General features: G+C 44.8%; 1 protein-coding gene across 1 annotated transcript; it reads right to left on the reverse strand.

Annotated features, from left to right (window-relative positions):
• Positions 1-1,023: 1,023 nt before the first annotated feature.
• On the reverse strand, positions 1,024-13,457 carry LOC134064400 (ribosome-binding protein 1-like). The gene is made up of 5 exons (XM_062520319.1): positions 13,275-13,457; positions 10,396-11,140; positions 5,946-6,097; positions 3,980-4,102; positions 1,024-1,149 (listed from the first exon to the last, which is right to left on the reverse strand). Exons 2-5 carry the CDS (start codon positions 11,111-11,113, stop codon positions 1,024-1,026), a joined length of 1,119 nt encoding a protein of 372 aa, XP_062376303.1. The 5' UTR covers positions 11,114-11,140; positions 13,275-13,457.
• Between the last annotated feature and the right edge of the window lie 6,543 nt (positions 13,458-20,000).

Consider the following 20,000-nt stretch of genomic DNA (forward strand, 5'->3'; position numbering starts at 1 on the left):
CACATTTGATTACTTTTATTTGGACCCAGAAGACAAGCAAATGATACAAGATCCAAACACTGTGGGAAAAGTCAATGACATGGTGACAGATCTACTAGGCTTACACACTTATTAATGTAGCATTCAAGATTCAAGGATAAACAAAGCATCTTCGTCTCCATATTTGCCTACTACCAATGACAGCTGAGACAGAACAGAATTTTGCAAGTCTTTTTGCCACCTTTTTCTGCAGCCCCCCCATCTGCAGCCCTCTGATAACATTCTTATGTACATGGCCTAGACTTCCAAAGACCAGGACTATTAGCCTACAATCATATCCTAGCTCGGTAATGCGTTCCATTAAAGTTTGATATTTCAATAGTTTGGAGTGATAGCATGTATCCATGTATAAATCAAAACAGCAACCCACTTCAACAATAAATACTGATTTCACAGATTCATTCACAATTACAATATCTGGAGTGTTTGGAATGTTCCTGAAGCAGTCATTGTCATATGCATTATTATCAAACCAGTTCATATTCACAGTACTATGTAAGTACAATTTGCAGTCATGTCCATTTCTTTTAAGATCCTTTGCAACAAGATCGACCAAACGGTCGTGTCTGGCTACATATTGTCCTTTGTAGTGATGACATCCATTCAGAATATGAGCCATAGTTTCGCATTCCTGCAAGTTTGTGTGTAATATGCAGTAAGGGTCATGCTTTGATGGATACCATGTAGCAAGATTATATTTGGTTGGAAGGCATTGCAATCGTGCTTTAATCGTGAAAACAAGAATTTCCTCTGAAATGGAGTTGTTTTTCAGGACGGAATGGGACACAGAATGATCAGCAGATTGTAGGAGCGCCAGTTTTCCTTGTAGTTTTAAACTCGTCCAGTGCTGTGCGCTTTGTGTTTGCCTAACGTGAAGAAGCGTGGCTCTAATCTTCTTTGTTTGCAATTGACTGTGTGTGTTGTTTGTATTGAGCATGGCTACAGCTGAGATCTGGGTGTTTGTGATGACGTCTTCACTGAGCGCTACCGCTGCTCCGTCTGTTCTAAGCCAGGAGAGTTGTAGACCGACGCGCTGGCAGAGATCGTTGAGGTCCATCCAATCAGAGCGCACTCCAAAACCAGCGGCCCTGATGTCCAGCTTGCCATTTTCTTTAAGTTTAAACCCAAGAAATTGAGGGTCGTCAGAGGAAGCCTCAGGAATTTTACGGCGATTGAGATGTAGAAGTAAAGATTCGCGAGACAGCTCTCTAACTGATGGATCGTCGTTATTTAGCATATTAATCAAATGTCCAGTTCTAGAGGAAGTGTAAAGCCACTCGATATTTGGCACACCTAGCCCCCCGTCTCTGCGTGGTTGGAAGATAATGTCCCGAGTTGTATGACTATTTAGTCCGAACCATTTTCTCACCAACTTCACGGTTTCATTATTAAGCGCTGCCAGCGTTTGTTGTGTGATGTGGATATTTGAGAACAGGTGTTGGATTTTGGCCACTGCAATGATCCTAATGGCTTCGATTTTCATCCTAATGGGGAGGGGGGCAGAGTCTATCAACTATCAACACACACACACACACACACACACACACACACACACACACACACACACACACACACACACACACACACACACACACACACACACACACACACACACACACACACACACACACACACACACACACACACACACACACACACACACACACACACACACACACACACACACACACACACACACACACACACACACACACACACACACACACTAGTGTCAGCACAACTACCACTCCAGCCTCGCTGTGATAGTCCCATTTCGTATGCTTCTTTGTTCAACTCGTAGACTGTATACGGTCTATGGTTCAACTAAACTTGGATTAGCAGTAGTTAGCACACAATCATATGTCTTAATGGTTCAACTAAACTTGGATTAGCAGGAGTTAGCACACGATCATATGTCTTACTGGTTCAACTAAACTTGGATTAGCTGTAGTTAGCACACAATCATATGTCTTACTGGTTCAACTAAACTTGGATAAGCTGTAGTTAGCACACAATCATATGTCTTACTGGTTCAACTAAACTTGGATTAGCTGTAGTTAGCACACAATCATATGTCTTACTGGTTCAACTAAACTTGGATTAGCTGTAGTTAGCACACAATCATATGTCTTACTGGTTCAACTAAACTTGGATTAGCTGTAGTTAGCACACAATCATATGTCTTACTGGTTCAACTAAACTTGGATTAGCAGTAGTTAGCACACGATCATACGTCTTACCAGTTCAACTAAACTTGGAATTACTGGTTCAACTAAATAGTAGTTAGTATACCATCATACAGTATTTCTGACGGGTTCAGATACGGTGGTACTTCCTAGCGATAGTCTCCTCTGTAAACTGTAGTTTAAACATTTTAAAACATATTCTAATGCTGTAGCTATAACTGTAGATTAAACGTTTAAATGTTAAGATGCTAAAATTTGAAATTTTATTCCATTGCTGTAAGTTGTTTCGGATAAACGTGTCCGCCAAATAAATGAATGTAAGCTGTTTAGTTAGCAGTTAGCAGAATTAGCAGTATTTAGCATACTATCATATCTCTTAGTTGTCCAATTAAACCAGGATCAGTAATGGTTTAATACTTTTTCGTATTTCATATTTTCATACTGTTCCTGCCGTTCCAAGTAATCATAAGTATAATACATTTACATTAGTATATAGCCTTGTTTATGGCAGTCATTCCTATGCCTTTAATCTATAGGATACGATAATTAGCTTACAGCAAACCAGTTACTTTAGCACCTCCTCAGAAGATAATAAACAGACACAGCCACCTCCCATGTGACTGATTACATAACAGAGATTGTATATGGCCTTCCCTGCATTGAGACTTCCTTGTAATGACTGCAAACATGTGACCGGTCACAAATGCTGAAGTGCCAGAGAATCATAATGAGAGCGAGTTCAGTTGATGTCTGAAAGTCTTCCTTGTACGAGTGCTGACCAACTGACACACTCGTTGTCGTCGTAACAGACAGCTCAATGATTCATCTCAGTGTGATGTATGTGTGACTGGTGAACTTGTGTGGACATTACCAGCATGTGAACACAAGTGGCTGACCAACACATTACTAAGAAAACAAAACAAAATGTAGCAATGTTGATCACTGCAAGAACACGTCTGTGAGAAGCGTAGCGCTATTGGATGAGGATAAGAAAGTGCATGTTGACACCATAGAGAGCTTAGCTCATCTCTTCCCCCCACAGGAAGGGATTGTAACCATGTGAACATAAGCAGCTGATGTACACAACCCCTGAAGAAGACAAGAGGAAATGGATACGGTAGACTACTACAAGGATGTGACTGTGGGAGCCGCACATTTCCTGGTTGAAGGATAAGAATGTAGTTTAGGGGAATTTGGTTTAGGGAAAAAATGGATGGGTGCTAGACATGGGACTATGAAGGCTGTGGCTGTTTGTGTGTGTGTGTATGTCTAAGAGCATGTACAATGTAGCCCCCCCCCCCCCCCCCCCTCCCTCCCCCCTTGGTCATATATCCGTGTGTATGCGTGTGTGTGTGTGTGGATACGGTAGACTACTACAAGGATGTGACTGTGGGAGCCACACATTTCCTGGTTGAAGGATAAGAATGTAGTTTAGGGGAATTTGGTTTAGGGAAAAAAATGAATGACTATGAAGGCTGTGGCTGTGTGTGTGTGTGTGTGTGTGTGTGTGTGTATGTTTAAGAGCATGTACAATGTAGCCCCCTCCCCACCTTGGTCATATATACATGTATGCGTGTGTGTGTGATTGTGTGTGTATACGTGTATGTATCATTATATGTGTGTGTGTGTGCATCCATCCATGTATGTCTGTGTGTCCATGTATGTGTATGTCTCTATGTGTGTACAGTATGTGTATATACTGTATGTATCATTGTGTGTGTGTGTGTGTGTGTGTGTGTGTGTGTGTGTGTCACCTTGGTCATCTCCCGGAGGCGGTTCTTGGCGGCCGTGGCGTCCTGCTGCTCGGTGGTCAGCTGCTTCTCACGTTCCTCCAGCTGCTTCTTCAGCACCGCCACCGGGTCGCCCTTCTGAGTGGCCTGTAGGGGGCGACACAAGCCCAAAAGGGCATTTAGGACACGAGGGACCACACGCCAGAACCACAGCATGGTCCTGATGGCCCCAGTCGTGGCACGACTGGCTGGGGCACCTGCACCGCACGCCGGCGACCCCGGGTTCGACTCCCGCCCTGTGGTGCTTTCCGGATCCCACCCCTACTCTCTGTCCCACTCGCTTCCTGTCTCTCTACACTGTCCTGTCTGATTAAAGGCATAAAAGCCCCCCCCCAAAAATATACTTAACATGGTCCTGAAACTGATGCCAAGCAGTTTGATGACAAACTTAAAGGGACACTTCACCGATTAGCATTAAGCTTTGTATCTTTAGAAATGTTTTTGAATGGTCGTGCATCATTCCCTCAGTTTGCCTTGAAATGGGAGAAATACGGATTTCAATGAAACCCATGAATAGGACTTCCTGCTTTCAATGATGTAAAATGATGATTTTTACATCATTTAAAGCAGGAAGTCCAACATTGAAATCCGTATTTCTCCTATTACAAGGCAAACTGAGGGAATGATGCACGACCATTCAAAAACATGACTGGTTTTCTAAAGATACAAAGTTTAATGCTAATCATTGAAGTGTCCCTTTAAGGCATGTTTTATGCATGTGGTCCTATGTAAACAAGGTGCTCCAACACCCAGACCATTGGTTTGATAGCCAGGGAACACATATGAAAAGGGATACGAGTACTGATATGGTGAAGTAGCTCTGGATCAACATGAAACGAAAGTTCAACAGCTCTTGAGATATTGTTCTCGTTCCATGATGTCAGATAAGAGAGATTTAGAGATAAGAATGTCCACCAAGTGGCTACATGGCAAATGTTGACAGTTCGGAGCTCTCCATTAGAAAACCATTTTACATATAACTGGCAAACTGTTTGTGCTTAAATGTTTCCTATGGAAAACAGTCACTATTTGCCCAGCGGACTGTTTTAAGTGACCGGGTTCAGAGTTGATTGATCGTGTCTGAGTAAGTGATTGATTGGGCTGTGGCGGTGCAGTGCAGTCTGGGAACTGTCTGTTGTTTGCTGCTTAGCAACAGGGCCACTGTAAAGGGGACAGTAGAATGGGTGGGTGGAGCCCTGGAGAGAATGGAAGGAAACAGTGGGCGTGTCTATGCACAGAAACAACAGAAAATAGAAAAGATAACATTTTAAATGAATAAGTGTTGTTTCGGTGAATGGTGATTAGCTAGATAGCATCACTGTGTGTGACAGACAAATTCAATTATTATTCTGTGTCCAAAAGAGTGATCATGAACCACTGAAATTCGCCTACAAAAAGGCAAAATATTCTGCCATCTTTGCCTATATAAGGAGATCCAGATGCATCTTTTTACATGGGCAAAGATGGCAACCGTTGGAATTTTTTGTAGGTGAAATTCAGAGGTCTATACAGGATGTGTGGAGATCTGTAGAGATATTGAGTGGAGTTCAGTTGAAAGTGGGTGAGATCATCGGAGAGAGGGGGGGGTGTCCGAAGAAGACAAGAGTGGAATTCAACTTGATGTAGCCGCCTGCTCACAGACAACTGTGTAACGTGGTTATTTCTGAGATTCTGATATGTTTTCAACCATGACGTACGCACAACTCTGGCTTGAAAACGTATCAGAATCTCAAAAATAATCACATAGTGCAGTCAGCTTAAGGTGGCTGCAGGCGGCTACATTAAGACGAATGCCCCTAATAAGTGTAGATCTCCTCATCAAGTGGAATGCCCCTAATAAGCGTAGCTCTCCTCATCAAGTGGAATGCCCCTAATAAGTGTAGATCTCCTCATCAAGTGGAATGCCCCTAATAAGTGTAGCTCTCCTCACCGTGTGCCAGGTTCCAACTCCGGCCTTCTCGCTCAGGATCTCGATGAGCTGCTGGGCCTCGGCCTCACTGAACATCATGCTCTTCACCGACGACACCAGCGCCTTGTAGGGCAGGTACAGCGCGCCGTCCACCGCATCTGTTGCCGCAGCAACTGCAAGACATCAAAAAAAAAAAAAAAAAAAACATTCACATCACACTTCCAAATTGTCATGGAGAGGAAACACAATTTGGGCTGGTTTGCAACTTTTCAGCAGACTTCACTTCACCTAAGTTTTCCCACTCTTGTGAGAGTGCTTGCTTAGTGCTGTAACTTCTGAGGTAGAAACACACATGCACGCACACACGCGCACACACACACACACACACACACACACACACACACACACACACACACACACACACACACACACACACACACACACACACACACACACACACACACACACACACACACACACACACACACACACACACACACACACACACACACACACACACACACACACACACACACACACACACACACACACACACACACACACACACACACACACACACACACACACACAGCTGTAGAGCGGGGTGGAGAAGGAGAAGGCAGCTCCTGTTCCTCTGCAGACGTTACCTCAGGCTGTCGAGTGCGAGTGACTCCTCCCGCCAGCCACTGAGCTAAGCAGCTTCCTTACCACACGCAGGCACGCAGGCACGCAGGCACGCAGGCAGGCAGGCAGGCAGGAGCCAGGCAGAGCCAACCAACTAGCATCCTCATCATCCTCATAAACACACTCCATCCTTGTGAACGGAACATTCACTCATTCCCTACATAGCTGTTCACCGTCTAGTGAAAGAGGGCGTGTTCAAAACAAAGATTCTGACACTGTCAAAGTTGACACACAACTTATGTATCCAAGTTCCGTGTCCACTGTCCAATAGATCTAGATCTAACCGGTTATGTTGTGGAGATGGAAGGCAAAGTGGCAAACTAGAGGCCCACTGATGGCCTGTGTGAGTCCCAGTCCAAGTGTGCCTATGCTGCACATGTGTGATGCTTGCTTGGTTATTAGCCATGTTGAGGGCGGCAGCATCTTACAAACCGCACGGCAGCCAGAGTACACCCTCAAAAGTGGCCACCAACAGGCTATAATCATCAAACCCGCCCCTGTGCTGGAGCCTTGATCCCACATGAGGGGCCTGTTGGCAGAGCGAGGCTGACAAAAACCAGCGCACGCCAAAAACCACAGCTAAGCACTTAGCTCGAGTGGCAAGACGTTTCGCCGCCGCCGCCTCCACTCACCAGGCTGCTGAGGTAATTAGCCTGCGCCTACTGTTGGCTAACAGGATGGAGGCTAAAGGTGGAGGCAGCAGCAGCAGCAGCGCAGACTGGCTTGGGCAAAAAGGGGCTAAAGTGGCACAGTGGCACCAGACAGGCTGGGGTAACTAGCCAGCGCCTGCTGTTCGCTAACAGGATGGAGGCTAAAGGTGGAGGCAGCAGCAGCAGTGCAGACTGGCTTGGGCAAAAAGGGGCTAAAGTGGCACAGTGGCACCAGACAGGCTGGGGTAACTAGCCAGCGCCTGCTGTTGGCTAACAGGATGGAGGCTAAAGGTGGAGGCAGCAGCAGCAGCAGCGCAGACTGGCTTGGGCAAAAAGGGGCTAAAGTGGCACAGTGGCACCAGACAGGCTGGGGTAACTAGCCAGCGCCTGCTGTTGGCTAACAGGAGGGAGGCTAAAGGTGGAGGCAGCAGCAGCAGCGCAGACTGGCTTGGGCAAAAAGGGGCTTTAAAGTGGCACAGTGGCACCAGACAGGCTGGGGTAACTAGCCAGCGCCTGCTGTTGGCTAACAGGATGGAGGCTAAAGGTGGAGGCAGCAGCAGCAGCAGCAGTGCAGACTGGCTTGGGCAAAAAGGGGCTAAAGTGGCACAGTGGCACCAGACAGAGATGGTACACTGGGCAGTGCTGAGCTGTGCCCATTGTTGGGGCACTGGAGGCCTTTGTGGTCTAACACAACAGGGCAGTTGAGCGAGAACAGCGTTTAGACAAGGCCCAGACGCTAGCGGAGGAAGGGGGAGCCAGACTCCTCCTCCTCCTCCTCCTCCTCCTCCTCCTCCTCATCCCTTCACAGCCATGAGAAGGCCAGGGTTTCTTTGCCAAGCTTTGCTCACCTGTCTCTGTGTGTGTGTGTGTGTGTGTGTGTGTGTGTGTGTGTGTGTGTGTGTGTGTGTGTGTGTGTGTAATATGTGTGTGTGTGTGTGTGGTATGTGTGTGTGTGTGTGTGTGTGTAATATGTGTGTGTGTGTGCGTGTGTGTGTGGTATGTGTGTGTGTGTGTGTGTGTGTGGTATGTGTGTGTGTGTGTGTGTGTGTGTAATATGTGTGTGTGAGAGAGAGTTCTCCACAGTACTTTGTTCCCATGGGCATGGTTCCATCACAGGCTTAGGATGCAATACCAGAGAACAATTCAGCGGGAAAAAATGTCTTACTGGAGTTGTGAATCAAGCAGGCAAAAACAACTCCTAGGGAAACGTAGAAAGCCTGTGTGCGGAAAAACACAGATGCACTCATGCAAGCACAAACCTGGCTGACGTGTGTGTGAGAACTAATGACAGAGCAAGAGAAACTTGAACTTGAAGAGAAACTTGAACTTGAGTTTAGCCCAAAGAACAATCAAAGTGTGTTTCCATTCCAAGATCATTATTCATGGCAAGCCCAAGACTTCTGCTCACACCTACATGGGAATGCTGTGCTCCCCATTCCCCTCATTAACAGAACTGCTTGTAAAGCCGCCTCATAGGAAGAGCTACTGTCTGTAGACGGAATAAAAATAGCACAAAGTTCGTCCAGTCTTTCAATGTGCAACGTGCATTTGCAATACAAAAACGTAAAGAAATGGATTCAAGTGGAGCTTTCAAGGGGATCACAACTAATCCGTGATGCATCTCTGACGGTAAGCAGCACTTCTCCATGCATCCTCCCCAAACACACACACACACACACACACACACATCCTCCCCAAACTTATGGGACCACAATTACATGCTCTGCTGGTATTTTAAGACTTTTCAAGACCCCAGAAGTTCAAGCAGTTATCTCTGCATCTGGCAATGCTACAGACACACACACGTACTCACGTACACGCGCACACACACACACACGAGAATAGTCTGTGTTTTGGCTAATGCTGTTCCTGCCCAGCATTAGGGGTCATTTCCATCTTGTCCAAAGGGCTAATTTTAACTGCTACATAAACATCAAGCGTGTCCATCAAACACTTGGATCTATCCACACACACACACACACACACACACACACACACACACGCACACGCACACGCACACACGCACACACGCACACACACGCACACACGCACACACGCACACACGCACACACACACACACAGGTCATCTCCATCGTCTCCAAAGGGCTAATTTTAACTGCTACATAAACATCAAGCGTGTCCATCAAACACTTGGATCTATCCACACATGGGTCTATCAATGGCACAGACTGTATCCTGTTATTCATCAAAGACTTTGGGACTTTTGGGACAAAAACTCAGCGAAAAAACTTCATACACAGTCTAAATATATCTCATCTATCCAACATACTGTAATACAGGCCATTCATATCAAGTCACGTTTTATTCTAGAAAATGCTGTTGAAAGAGGCAAACTAATGGTACTGACAGCCTACTGTACAAGTCCCTCTTAGTCTATGTGACAATGTTGTGCTTGTGCGATGCTTGCTGACAGGCATAAACAAATAGACAAACCCCCCCCCACCACCCCCCAATTACAGAAGCAGCCTGAAGAGTCCATTGTTCCCTGCTCATGTGGGCCACATGTGGGCCTGTGCCGGCGTACTGCGGTGGGGCTTGAAGTGCACATGCGTGCTAACTGAAAGCAGCCCTTTTACTCTGCTATGTCAGTACACACAGCCCTGTCACACACACAAGCACACACACACACACACACACACACACACACAGGGTCAGGATCAAGAGACCCAGGCAGAGCATTGCATGAAGCATAGCTGTATGTGTGTTTTGCTCATTCAGTAAAGGTTCATTTCTCCTAACAGTTGTACAGTATACTAAATAATACTCAGATGACAACTCGTTGTATAAGTATGGAGCTGCCAAAAACAACATGTGCTTATTCCCTCTGCCATTTCAGCAGTTTTACAACCAAATCTGAAAAATGGAAAAACACTTTCTGTGCCAATATGGGAATACTTTTGTTCAACTCTTCATTAGTTTGTTTGTTCAGCATTTGCTTCATATATGACCGAGAAGTAGTCCAGCCACAAGATGCACCTTCTTGGGCACCAAGCCCAAGAAGATGCACTCCACCCTATCTTATTGAGACAAATGCAAATAGGGCTGTTAACTTTATCATTCTTACGACCCTATTATTACTGACCAATAAGGGCCAGAGGACGGGTCAAACGACTCACCTGGCTCCGCCTTCTTCTTGGCCCCTCCCTTCTTCTTGGACGGGGCCTCAGCTTTAGGCTCTTCAGCTTTGACGGGCGCGGCGACAGCCGGAGGGGCGCTTTTCTGGGCGCCCACTGGGGGCACTGCCATCACGGGCACCTCTTTGACCACGACCTCGGGCTTGGCGGGTGCGGGCGCGGGCTTAAGCGCGGCGGCCTGCTGGGTTTGGGCCGGCTCCACCTTGGCCACCTTCTTCTCCTTCTTCCGCTTGTCCTTGGGGGAGGGGGCGGCGGGGGCCTCCACTGGAGCAGAGCGGGGGGGGGGCGCGGCCGACAGGGTCGGAGCAGGGGCAGCGGCGGCGACCACGGGGGCAGGGGTGGGCGCAGGGACCGGGGCCGCCGGCACCACCACGGGCTCGGGAGTCGGGGGTTCGGCGGGCGTCTCGGCCTCGCTCAGGTCGGGGGTCGCGGTGGTGTCCGTGTCGGGGAGCTTCCCGTTGGGCTTGTCGTCCTTCTTCTTCCCGCGGCTCCGCTTGTCCAGCGCCTTGTCCTTCTTCTTCTTGTCGGCGCGCTGCTGCGGCTGCGTCCGGCTGAGCTCCTGCCGCTGCTTGGCCAGCGCCTCCTCGTACGACGTCTCCTTCATGGAGAAGGTGGAGACCAGCGCGATGCCGATGGCCGAGATCAGCATGAACCCGCTGAAGACCATGATGCCGAGCGTCTGGGGGTCGTAGATGTCCATCACTGCCACTTCAATGTCCAATAATGCCTGTTCAAAAAAAAATAATAATAATAATAAAAAAAGATGTCAGAAATTACCTGAAATTACACAGGGCGTTAAAAGCAAGAGGCATCAGTACTGAAAGTAATCCATAATCCTAAAGGTAATCTATAAGCACACAGCTTGAGGATATCACTGGCCTAAATAGTTAACCAAGATGTCATGCAGTGGCCAATTGAGCCATTATCTGACAGATCTTTGGTTTCTGATCAGAGTCCAAACACACCCTGCGAGCGAGCGAGCGGTAATCACATCCCTCCCCCTGCTTCACTTTCATTCAAGAATACGCAGGACAGCGTTGGCATGAAGCCAAATGCACATATATTTGTCTACTCTTCACGAGCACACTGCGTTTTCCCCAAGTCACACAACACTGCAGTAGAGACCAAGAGGTGCATCGCAATTCTTCGGTTGGCACTGGGAAGCCATGCCAACACAGGGTGCCACTCTATAAAAATAGAGCCAAGACCTATAGTCTCCTTCAGCCCTCTAACAGAAAACAGATGTATGGGGCAAATAACACGTACAGATTACACTGTGCCCACACTAGCCTCAAACTGCTGACTTCTAGACAGAGGTGGGACCTTTGTAGTCACCCCCCCACCCACCCATAACAAAATTTAACCATAGTTGGCTCCCTCCCCAGAGGCCCATTTCTGCCAAGCATTCCAAGTCACTCTTTGCGTAAGAGGCATTGCATTTTCCAGTAATATGCCCATCTATGAATTATTGCTATGTGGAAAGGCTTGGGTACACATGTAAGATAAAGACGAAAGCAAGCTCACTAAGGTTTCCATAGTTAAATAGAAGCTTTAGGAGACAGGAACCAACATCTCCAGCCCAGAGACATAAAGAGAATAAGGAGTACCTCTCTGTACAAGTTAAAATGCAAGGTACGGTGCAATAGTGATCATAAATATTAATCTACCGTACATAGACTGGATACGTTTTAATCTGTAGTTGTAGAATTTACCAATGCTAGTCTCTGTAAATGAAAGGGGAACTGGTCCAAGGGAAATAAGCAATGAATGAATTATGACGCACAAACGACTGCGGCTTTCTCCCGGTCACTTCGCCTCACGATGTTCACAATCTTCGGTCACTTCTGCTAAACTTTCTAGTTGGCATCCGACAGTCTTTTGAGCTCAGAAAGTCAGCTGCAGCAGACAGGCATAAAGGCAAAACTCATATAACTGATAGAATCCCAGTGTTCTTCCACTGCCATCTTATTTCTGTTGCATGAGCAGTGAGTGCATCCTTAAAGTTGATGAGATAGTCTACACGACAATCTTGAAAACAACAGAAATAACAGATTTTGTTACCCAAAAGAATAATGAACTTGAGGTCAAGATAGTGTCCACTGTCCAGTGTCGCAAGCTGGTCACGGTAGCCTAAATGTTAAGCTGACGTTGCCTATCCCAGCTCGGCCCGCGCAAGTAACGTTGGGATAACATCAACTCTTCATTAGTTTCTTGAATCAATGCGCGCATAGCCCATAGTCTCTTACTTTCATTAGTCCATCAAGTAGTATACTTTCCAAAGAAAGAAATCGGCAGAAACCTTTAAGTGATCCACCAAGTTAATTCAACGAGACAGCCAAAGGAATCATACCAAGTGCCCCCGATCAAGCTAGCCCACTGGAACCTGTGATCAGCATTCATTGTCCAAGTCCAAGACATGGATGAGCTAGCATTAGCAAGACTGCTAGTATGCATAATTCATCATATCTGATTTATCCAGAGAGAAACCAATATAATATTGCACGTAAACATTCACGATACATCACTTAGTTAATTAACACTGCTAGCCTCGCTAGTCAGTCAGCTAGTGGTCAAATGTATCAGAAACTCATCAAATGGCAGGACAGCAGCCTGTCTGTCCCATCATCAGCAGCATCTATGAACGGTGGTTTAACAACGTTACTCGCTGCAGGACCCACATAAAAACAAATAGCCACCACTGAACTATTTTGTTAGCCACCTAGCCTACATTGTCTATCGAATATCCTACTAACATAGCTTTGGATAGATTACCCTAACTACTACTAAGATGGCAATAATCCATTAAGAAATCGTATAAACGTGGTCAGAAAACTGACCGGCAAAATCGACTTCCTACAAACCTTTTAGATTTTCTGCACACGTCAGTCCTACCAGGAAAACAGAAAAGCTCCAGCGATGTTTAAAATATTTTTCTCATCCAAAGTGAAATATGTGGCTATCCCAAGGCTCAGGCTCTGTCTCGATGTCTCCCTGTATCCGTGGTCTGTGGAGTCGTGGCACTTTCTGTGAGCTGGCACAACGCCGGGTCCGTGGCCCACTGACTATTAAAACAGACTATATCTAATTGGTTAGAATATAATCACTCAGTCGCATGTAGCCAACCAAGTCGCCGATCTCCAGACAGTATGAGATATGCGGAAGTCTGCGCTAGTAATACTGGGAGCTGTAGTTTTTGTTCTTAAACCAGGAGGAAATGTAGACCATTCATAAAGGTACAAACTACAGTACATCACTGACAACGTCATTACAGCTTGTCTTCTTGAAAACACGACTGGACGTAATATACAGTGTTTTATAGGCTAGATCATGTCAACGTCCACATTGTAAGGCCTTGGCCTAAAGACCAAACACACACACACACACACACACACACACACACACACACACACACACACACACACACACACACACACACACACACACACACATACACACACACACACAATATGGAGCAGATGCAAAACAGGCAACTAGCCTACATGCATTGTTTTAGACACATCTCTGTGTCCAGATAGGGACAACACGTTCATATTAGTGTATATTATCTCCATCAGAGTAGGGGATTGCTGGCCTACAGTGTGTGAGATTTTTGTCATGTGCAAACAAGGTTGTTTGTCTTTCGAGGGCCCACACTTCAGAGGAGGATGTTGGGATAAGGAAATCTGGCTGCACTCTTAAAATGAATGTTCTGAAAACAACGCAACTTTCCTTGTTTTTAACCCATCTCTGTGTCCAGATAGCGACAGCACAGTTTGTGTTGTTTCCTTTATAGGCTACACAATATATGTTGAAATAACACAACTTTTTATTTTTTATTTTTTAACACATCTCTATGGCCAGATAGGAACAACACAGTCATTTCAAGTGTATCGTTCTTTTGAATTTCAGTGTCCAGTAAGCACCTTCATGTTCCTTAGACTCTATTGTCATATACATTTTGAAAGCTTGTTGACATTTGCTGTACTCAATTACAAGACAATTATGTTAAGGTTAGCCCTTGGTGGAGCAGGAGATTTCAGACAGCGCGCAAAGGGAAATATGTTTTCTTTTGTTTACTCATGGGCGTGTAAGGGCGTTAATAAGAGAAAAAAAACAACACTACATGTTATAAGAAATGAAAGCTACAAGTCTTCATTATATCTGAAGCCATGTGCATGATGGTGGCACTTCAGTGCCCCCCTGTGAAATAAAATATGTGTGAAGATCGTAGTTTTGTTTTTGTGTGCGCCTCACTTTTTCACACTTTGCTCATGTGAAAAATAACTCAAAGAGAGATGCGGCATGTTGCTAATTTAAACCTTTTACTTGACAAATAGTCCACACCAGTCACCACTTCCTTCCTTTAATAAAAGTCCACAAGCTTTGAGTGATAGAGATAGGATCACGGGGAGGTGCCAACCCCATTCTCTGTACACAAGAACAGAAATCAAAGGGAGTGTGTTGTCAAAAATATGTGCCTATGCCAAGTGGTTATGATGGAGCAATGACGTCAATTCTACGTAATCTTTCTCAGGCGGCAGCTAAGGAATGGATCTGAGAACCGGCATCACTTATGCCAGACCTGCTTTGAGAACAATAAGATCTAATCTATGTTTAGCTGATGATTTTCTTGACTTACAGTGTTGTTGTGTTACAGGTTTACATACCAAGGAAACATCAGTGTTGCGCTGTCTGATTTTGTTCTAAGCGGCGTATGTTGCAGAACAATTGAAAGCCATGAGTCTCCTATAGGCCTACAGGTGACTCAGATTGAATCATTACAATAGATATGGCGTCTTAATATGGTACACCAGCATTTAGAATCAAACTGCAACTTTGTAACATTCTTGTGGAATCTTGCTTCTGACACAACACAAAATGTAATGTCATTTATATGATCATCTGTCAGTCCATTCAACAGTGAAAGCTCAAGCGTGAATAGTCCGAGTTCTGGCTGTTTCCTCCGGTTGCTCCGCTCTCATATCTCCCTTTGATCCAGCTCCAGTGTAAACAGGGCTGTGCAACTCTGACATGACTCAGGAAATGATTGGATTAGCAATTTTAAGAGGCTCAGATGGAGATTTGCTATAGCTATGCAGAGCATTTTCTTAACTACTGACGAGCTACTCAGGCCCCATTACTATAAAAAAGAAAATATTTGGTTTGTATACTTAGCGGCATGTTGTGCTACTTAAAGCCACTTGTCCATCCCCACGGTCCACGCCGCCCCCTCTTTGTCACATGCTGGTGGTGATGTGTAGTGGAGAGGTTACAGCAGGACACACACCAGTAGCCCTGTTGACTTTTCCCCCACTCTGTTCTCTCTCTCTCTCTCTCTCTCCCTCTCTCTCTCTCTCTATCCTTCCTCTCACCGATTTCTGTTTTCCCATTTTCTGGCCTACCCTTGTGACTCACTGCAGAGCAGACCACCGAGTGTTTACCGCTGACCTCTGTTCTGGCCCGTCCGCCATTCAGCCCCCGCGACGGTTTACCTTGGCAGATGGAGAGAACCTTTCCTTGGGCCCTGAAAGAACATTTCTGTTTACATCCACCAGAGCACTGCAAGTAAGCAACATTTCAATGAACTATAAACCTGTCACCTTTCTATCTAAAGTGATCATTTCAGCAAGAGGCCAGTTATTTGACATGTAAACATAATATAGCCTATTTAAAAATGAAGCAATGTCTGTATCGTCTATTCAGTGGTTCTCAAAGTGGGGTCTGTGACCCATAGCCAAGGACTCCGCCAGATAATTTGCTTGAAATTATAAAGTTAACATTTTAAAAGGATGATGCCCTTTTCACTTCAGTCAGGGAGGGAATAAGTATTCATCAGTAATCATGCTTGTGTATCCATGAGTGCGCTCAGGCCAGAGGGGGGTCAGTGCTTCTACATGGGGAGGTAGGGCATCCTGACCTGCACTGTGCAGTCACCATATGAGATCAGTTACTAATCTGACTTTACTGTAATTCACTCTACAACTTACCTGGAGTACAGAGAGAACACTTCGAAATCCACAAGATTTTGACGCAAGATATATTCGAAGAATTCCACAATTTGCACACAACCAACAGTTGCTTTCTATTTACTGTAGGCTCTGGCCATATCATTCAGAAATAACAACTTCTGAGTCGTTAAGCAAGATGAAGTGTTCATGCAGCAGAAAGCGAATATTCAAGTGTGCAGGATAACAGACATCAAGTTGCTGGGTGAGTGGCGTCATGGTTCATGGACATGAGAGGTTCTCTAATCAATGGACCATGGCCTCTCTTCACTGGCTCTATCTCAAACATCTACAGTACGCAACCCTGTACACATATTTTCATATTCTTAGTTTCATTTCGCAGTTTCGTTTGTTTGCAGCTGCACTCAAGTAGCCTACATTGCTTCCATGACGCATGTCTAATTGAGAGTTTAAGGTGTAGTCCAACCCTAAACCTGCTAAACACACTTTCTGTGTGCAATGGATTCTAAATGTAGACCTTCGCTTTATGTTTCCCCATCCCACACTGCATACAGGAAATAGCTGGTCAAAATCATCATGACTAACTGTGGTGCTTTTGACACCAAACAACCACCATGACAGACCTGATACAGTGGAAAATGTGCTGCGATGAAGCATGCCTTAGGACTAGCAGATCTGTGTGTGTACTTTCTGTGACTAATCATTCAACTCAAACCAACAGTGCCGTTAGCATATCCTGTGTCATACAGGATCCTGTTGGGAAGGGTGAACAACTCTTTGAACTCAAACATGAAGTTATTTGTGGGCTCTTTGAGCTGCTGGCCAACACTGGCACATGTTACAGAAATGTAAATGACTGTGCACTGTCCTTACAAATAAAATAATTGAAAAATGAAATGAAAGCGTAGAGGACTTAGACTCCTTTCTGAGACAAAACTGAGGGGAATGTGATTGAGATTGGGATTGATCTGTCTGATCCATTGTGTGCCAGTAGGGTTGGTTTGTCGGATGCATGTGTTGTTTTTCTGGTTAATAGTTGACTGTGGTTGCTTGCCCTTTTACTATGGCAAAGAAGCTCCGGACCACTAGAGATTATTGCCCTTAACGCTTCCTGGTTCTGCATGCGTCATGATTTGTTAATACATTTTGATAGAGTAAAAGTTTTATTGACGGCGGAAGTCAATAAAACTCACGGTGACTAAATACCTTTCACAGTCCATAAGAAAGAAGAATGTAACTGGTGACATATGTGACATACTGTAGGAGATAAACCTTTCATATTGCCATTCACGCCTCACGTCACTACTGTATCTTGTAATCATTTTGATCTCTGCAGAACTCAAAGAATGTATGTGTTGTAATACATTAATAACAGTTAGTTAATAGCTGGTATTTTAACAAAAGAGAATGAATGGAGTTTTATATACAGTTTTGTGTTTTTCAGTTATTGTCGTTGTAAATCTACCCTGCTGTAATTCTATAGGGACATACTGTGAAGAAACTAGCAGTTTAAAGTCACCGCAACTGTAGATTAGATTGAAAGAAATCCAGTCCTTTAAACATAGATCTGAGTTAGATTTAAGATGGGGTTACATCTGGATACTGGTTTCAGCCTGGTGGCAGAAGTATGGAAATTGCGCAAGTCGTGGCTAGGAGGTTAGTTATTATGTGATATGAGAGTGTTTCTGATATAATGTCACAACACACTACTTTTTTCTGGAAAGGAAATATGAAGAGCCTGACAATGATAGAGACTGTAGCCTATTATGTGAAGAGTTGAGTGAAAACTTGATGTTATCCCAAATAGAGGGCTGATATATTTACACTGCCCACGTCAGCACAGTGTTTGTTCACGTCTCAAGTCTCTGCACATACACACACACAAGCACACACACAGTATACACATCCGTATCCACACACACACGCACACGCACACGCACACGCACATGCACATGCACACACACCACACACCACACACCACACACACAGGCACAGGCACACACACACACACACACACACACACACACGCACACACACACACACACACACACACATACAGTATGATTCATATCGCGACTTTGAAACTTTCAGGGGAGAAAATAAGAATAATTTGCATCAACTTCTTTTGCATTGACTGTCCTGAGTTAATGGATAGTGTCGGCGTTCACACGTTTTCATGTGGGTTCCCAAATGGCTCACACCCTTTTGCAAAACGGTTAATGCAGATGTCAATCAAAGACCCCAAACTCTATTGGAAGAGTTCAGATGCAAAAGCCTCTAAATCCACTTTTGTCAAAAATGAGATAATGATGGTGAGTGAATGCTCTTCACATATAGTGCAGGTTAATTCAATAATTTAGCTTCAAAACGAACTAAATACCACTAAATACCAGTCTCTCATTTAAAAGAAAAGTGGTCAGACGGATTTAGAGGCTTTTGCATCTGAACCTTTCCCTGCGCTAAACAGAAGGAACACATCTATTCACAGGTGAGATCCCTTGCATACGTCTGAAACTCTCGTGTGAAACTCCTCTGCAAAATTCTTCAGTCAGCATTTATTCATCATCCATGTCAATGGCAGACGCATCTTGGGAGGAATGAATACAATTCACAAATGGTGTTAATGTCCCGAGAGTGTTACAGTCTTTTGCAACCAAAATGTGTCATCTAGGCAAGAATGACTCTGTTTAGACTTGTGTGTTAACTGTTTGGACAATATTAGAGTTGACGAAAAGCATTAAAGTGATACAGGAAAAACTGAATTCAAAAATGAAAAAGAAAGGGCAAAGACAAGGCACAAATGAAGGCTGCAACGCCTCATTTTGAGAACAGTGTTTAGCATTTCGTTGTGCAGTGTGTAATGATTGAAAGCGAACAGTGATTTGACTACAAATTGTGCTGTTTGAAAGCAAATTTGGCTTTTGTTGCGTGTTTTAAATGTTTTGAGAGTGTTACAGTCTTTTGGAAGCAAAATGTGTCATTTTGGCAAGAGTGATTCTGTTTAGACTTGACACAAGCATGAAAGCGATCGAGAAAAACTGTATTAACTTGTCTTTCTTATCTTTGAACACTCCCTGTACAGTATCAACAGTAGTCTATCTGCAGTAGTCTATGGATGGACTTGAGACGCTGTCATTCTTGGTACACTTTAACACTGCTGTGTCACCATCATCTCTGTGCTTTATCAGGGCCTTTAGTCAGAGATAGGAGTGACTTCATTTGGGCCAGGGACTGCGTTCTGAGACAGCTGAATATACTTCTCGTGAACATGTGTCCCAACCAACCAGGAGCAGCATCCCTCCATGCAGAAAAGCAGCTTCATGTTGAAGATTTAGGCCAGGAGTCTAGAGGGAGCTGCTGTGTGTCTGAGTGATGGCAATCCCCTGGAGTCAATACAATGTAAAAATTCTAAAGTCAAATCTGCTAACATCAAGTCGTGTGGTTGTTTCACTCCCATTGTCACCATGGTAACAACTATATCACAAAATACACAACATCAACAGAGAAAAATCTGGTGTCATAATCAGTAACATGTGCATATTCATTGTACGTTTTTCTCACAACCATTGTGTTTTAACACCCTTTTGCAACGCTAATATAACATACGTCCAGTGTTTAATA

The sequence above is a fragment of the Sardina pilchardus genome, chromosome 18, assembly GCF_963854185.1.
Source record: "Sardina pilchardus chromosome 18, fSarPil1.1, whole genome shotgun sequence".
Taxonomy (NCBI): Eukaryota; Metazoa; Chordata; class Actinopteri; order Clupeiformes; family Clupeidae; genus Sardina; species Sardina pilchardus.

What these genes read in the sequence shown, in the direction of transcription:
- LOC134064400 (XM_062520319.1), bottom strand. Translation starts at nt 11,113, where the DNA reads ATGGACATCTACGACCCCCAGACGCTCGGCATCATGGTCTTCAGCGGG. An exon ending in CAAGAAGAAGGCGGAGCCAG is followed by an intron (nt 6,098 to 10,395) that starts GTGAGTCGTTTG and finishes GATGTCTTGCAG; the next exon opens with TTGCTGCGGCAACAGATGCG. An exon ending in GAGTTGGAACCTGGCACACG is followed by an intron (nt 4,103 to 5,945) that starts GTGAGGAGAGCT and finishes CGCCCCCTACAG; the next exon opens with GCCACTCAGAAGGGCGACCC.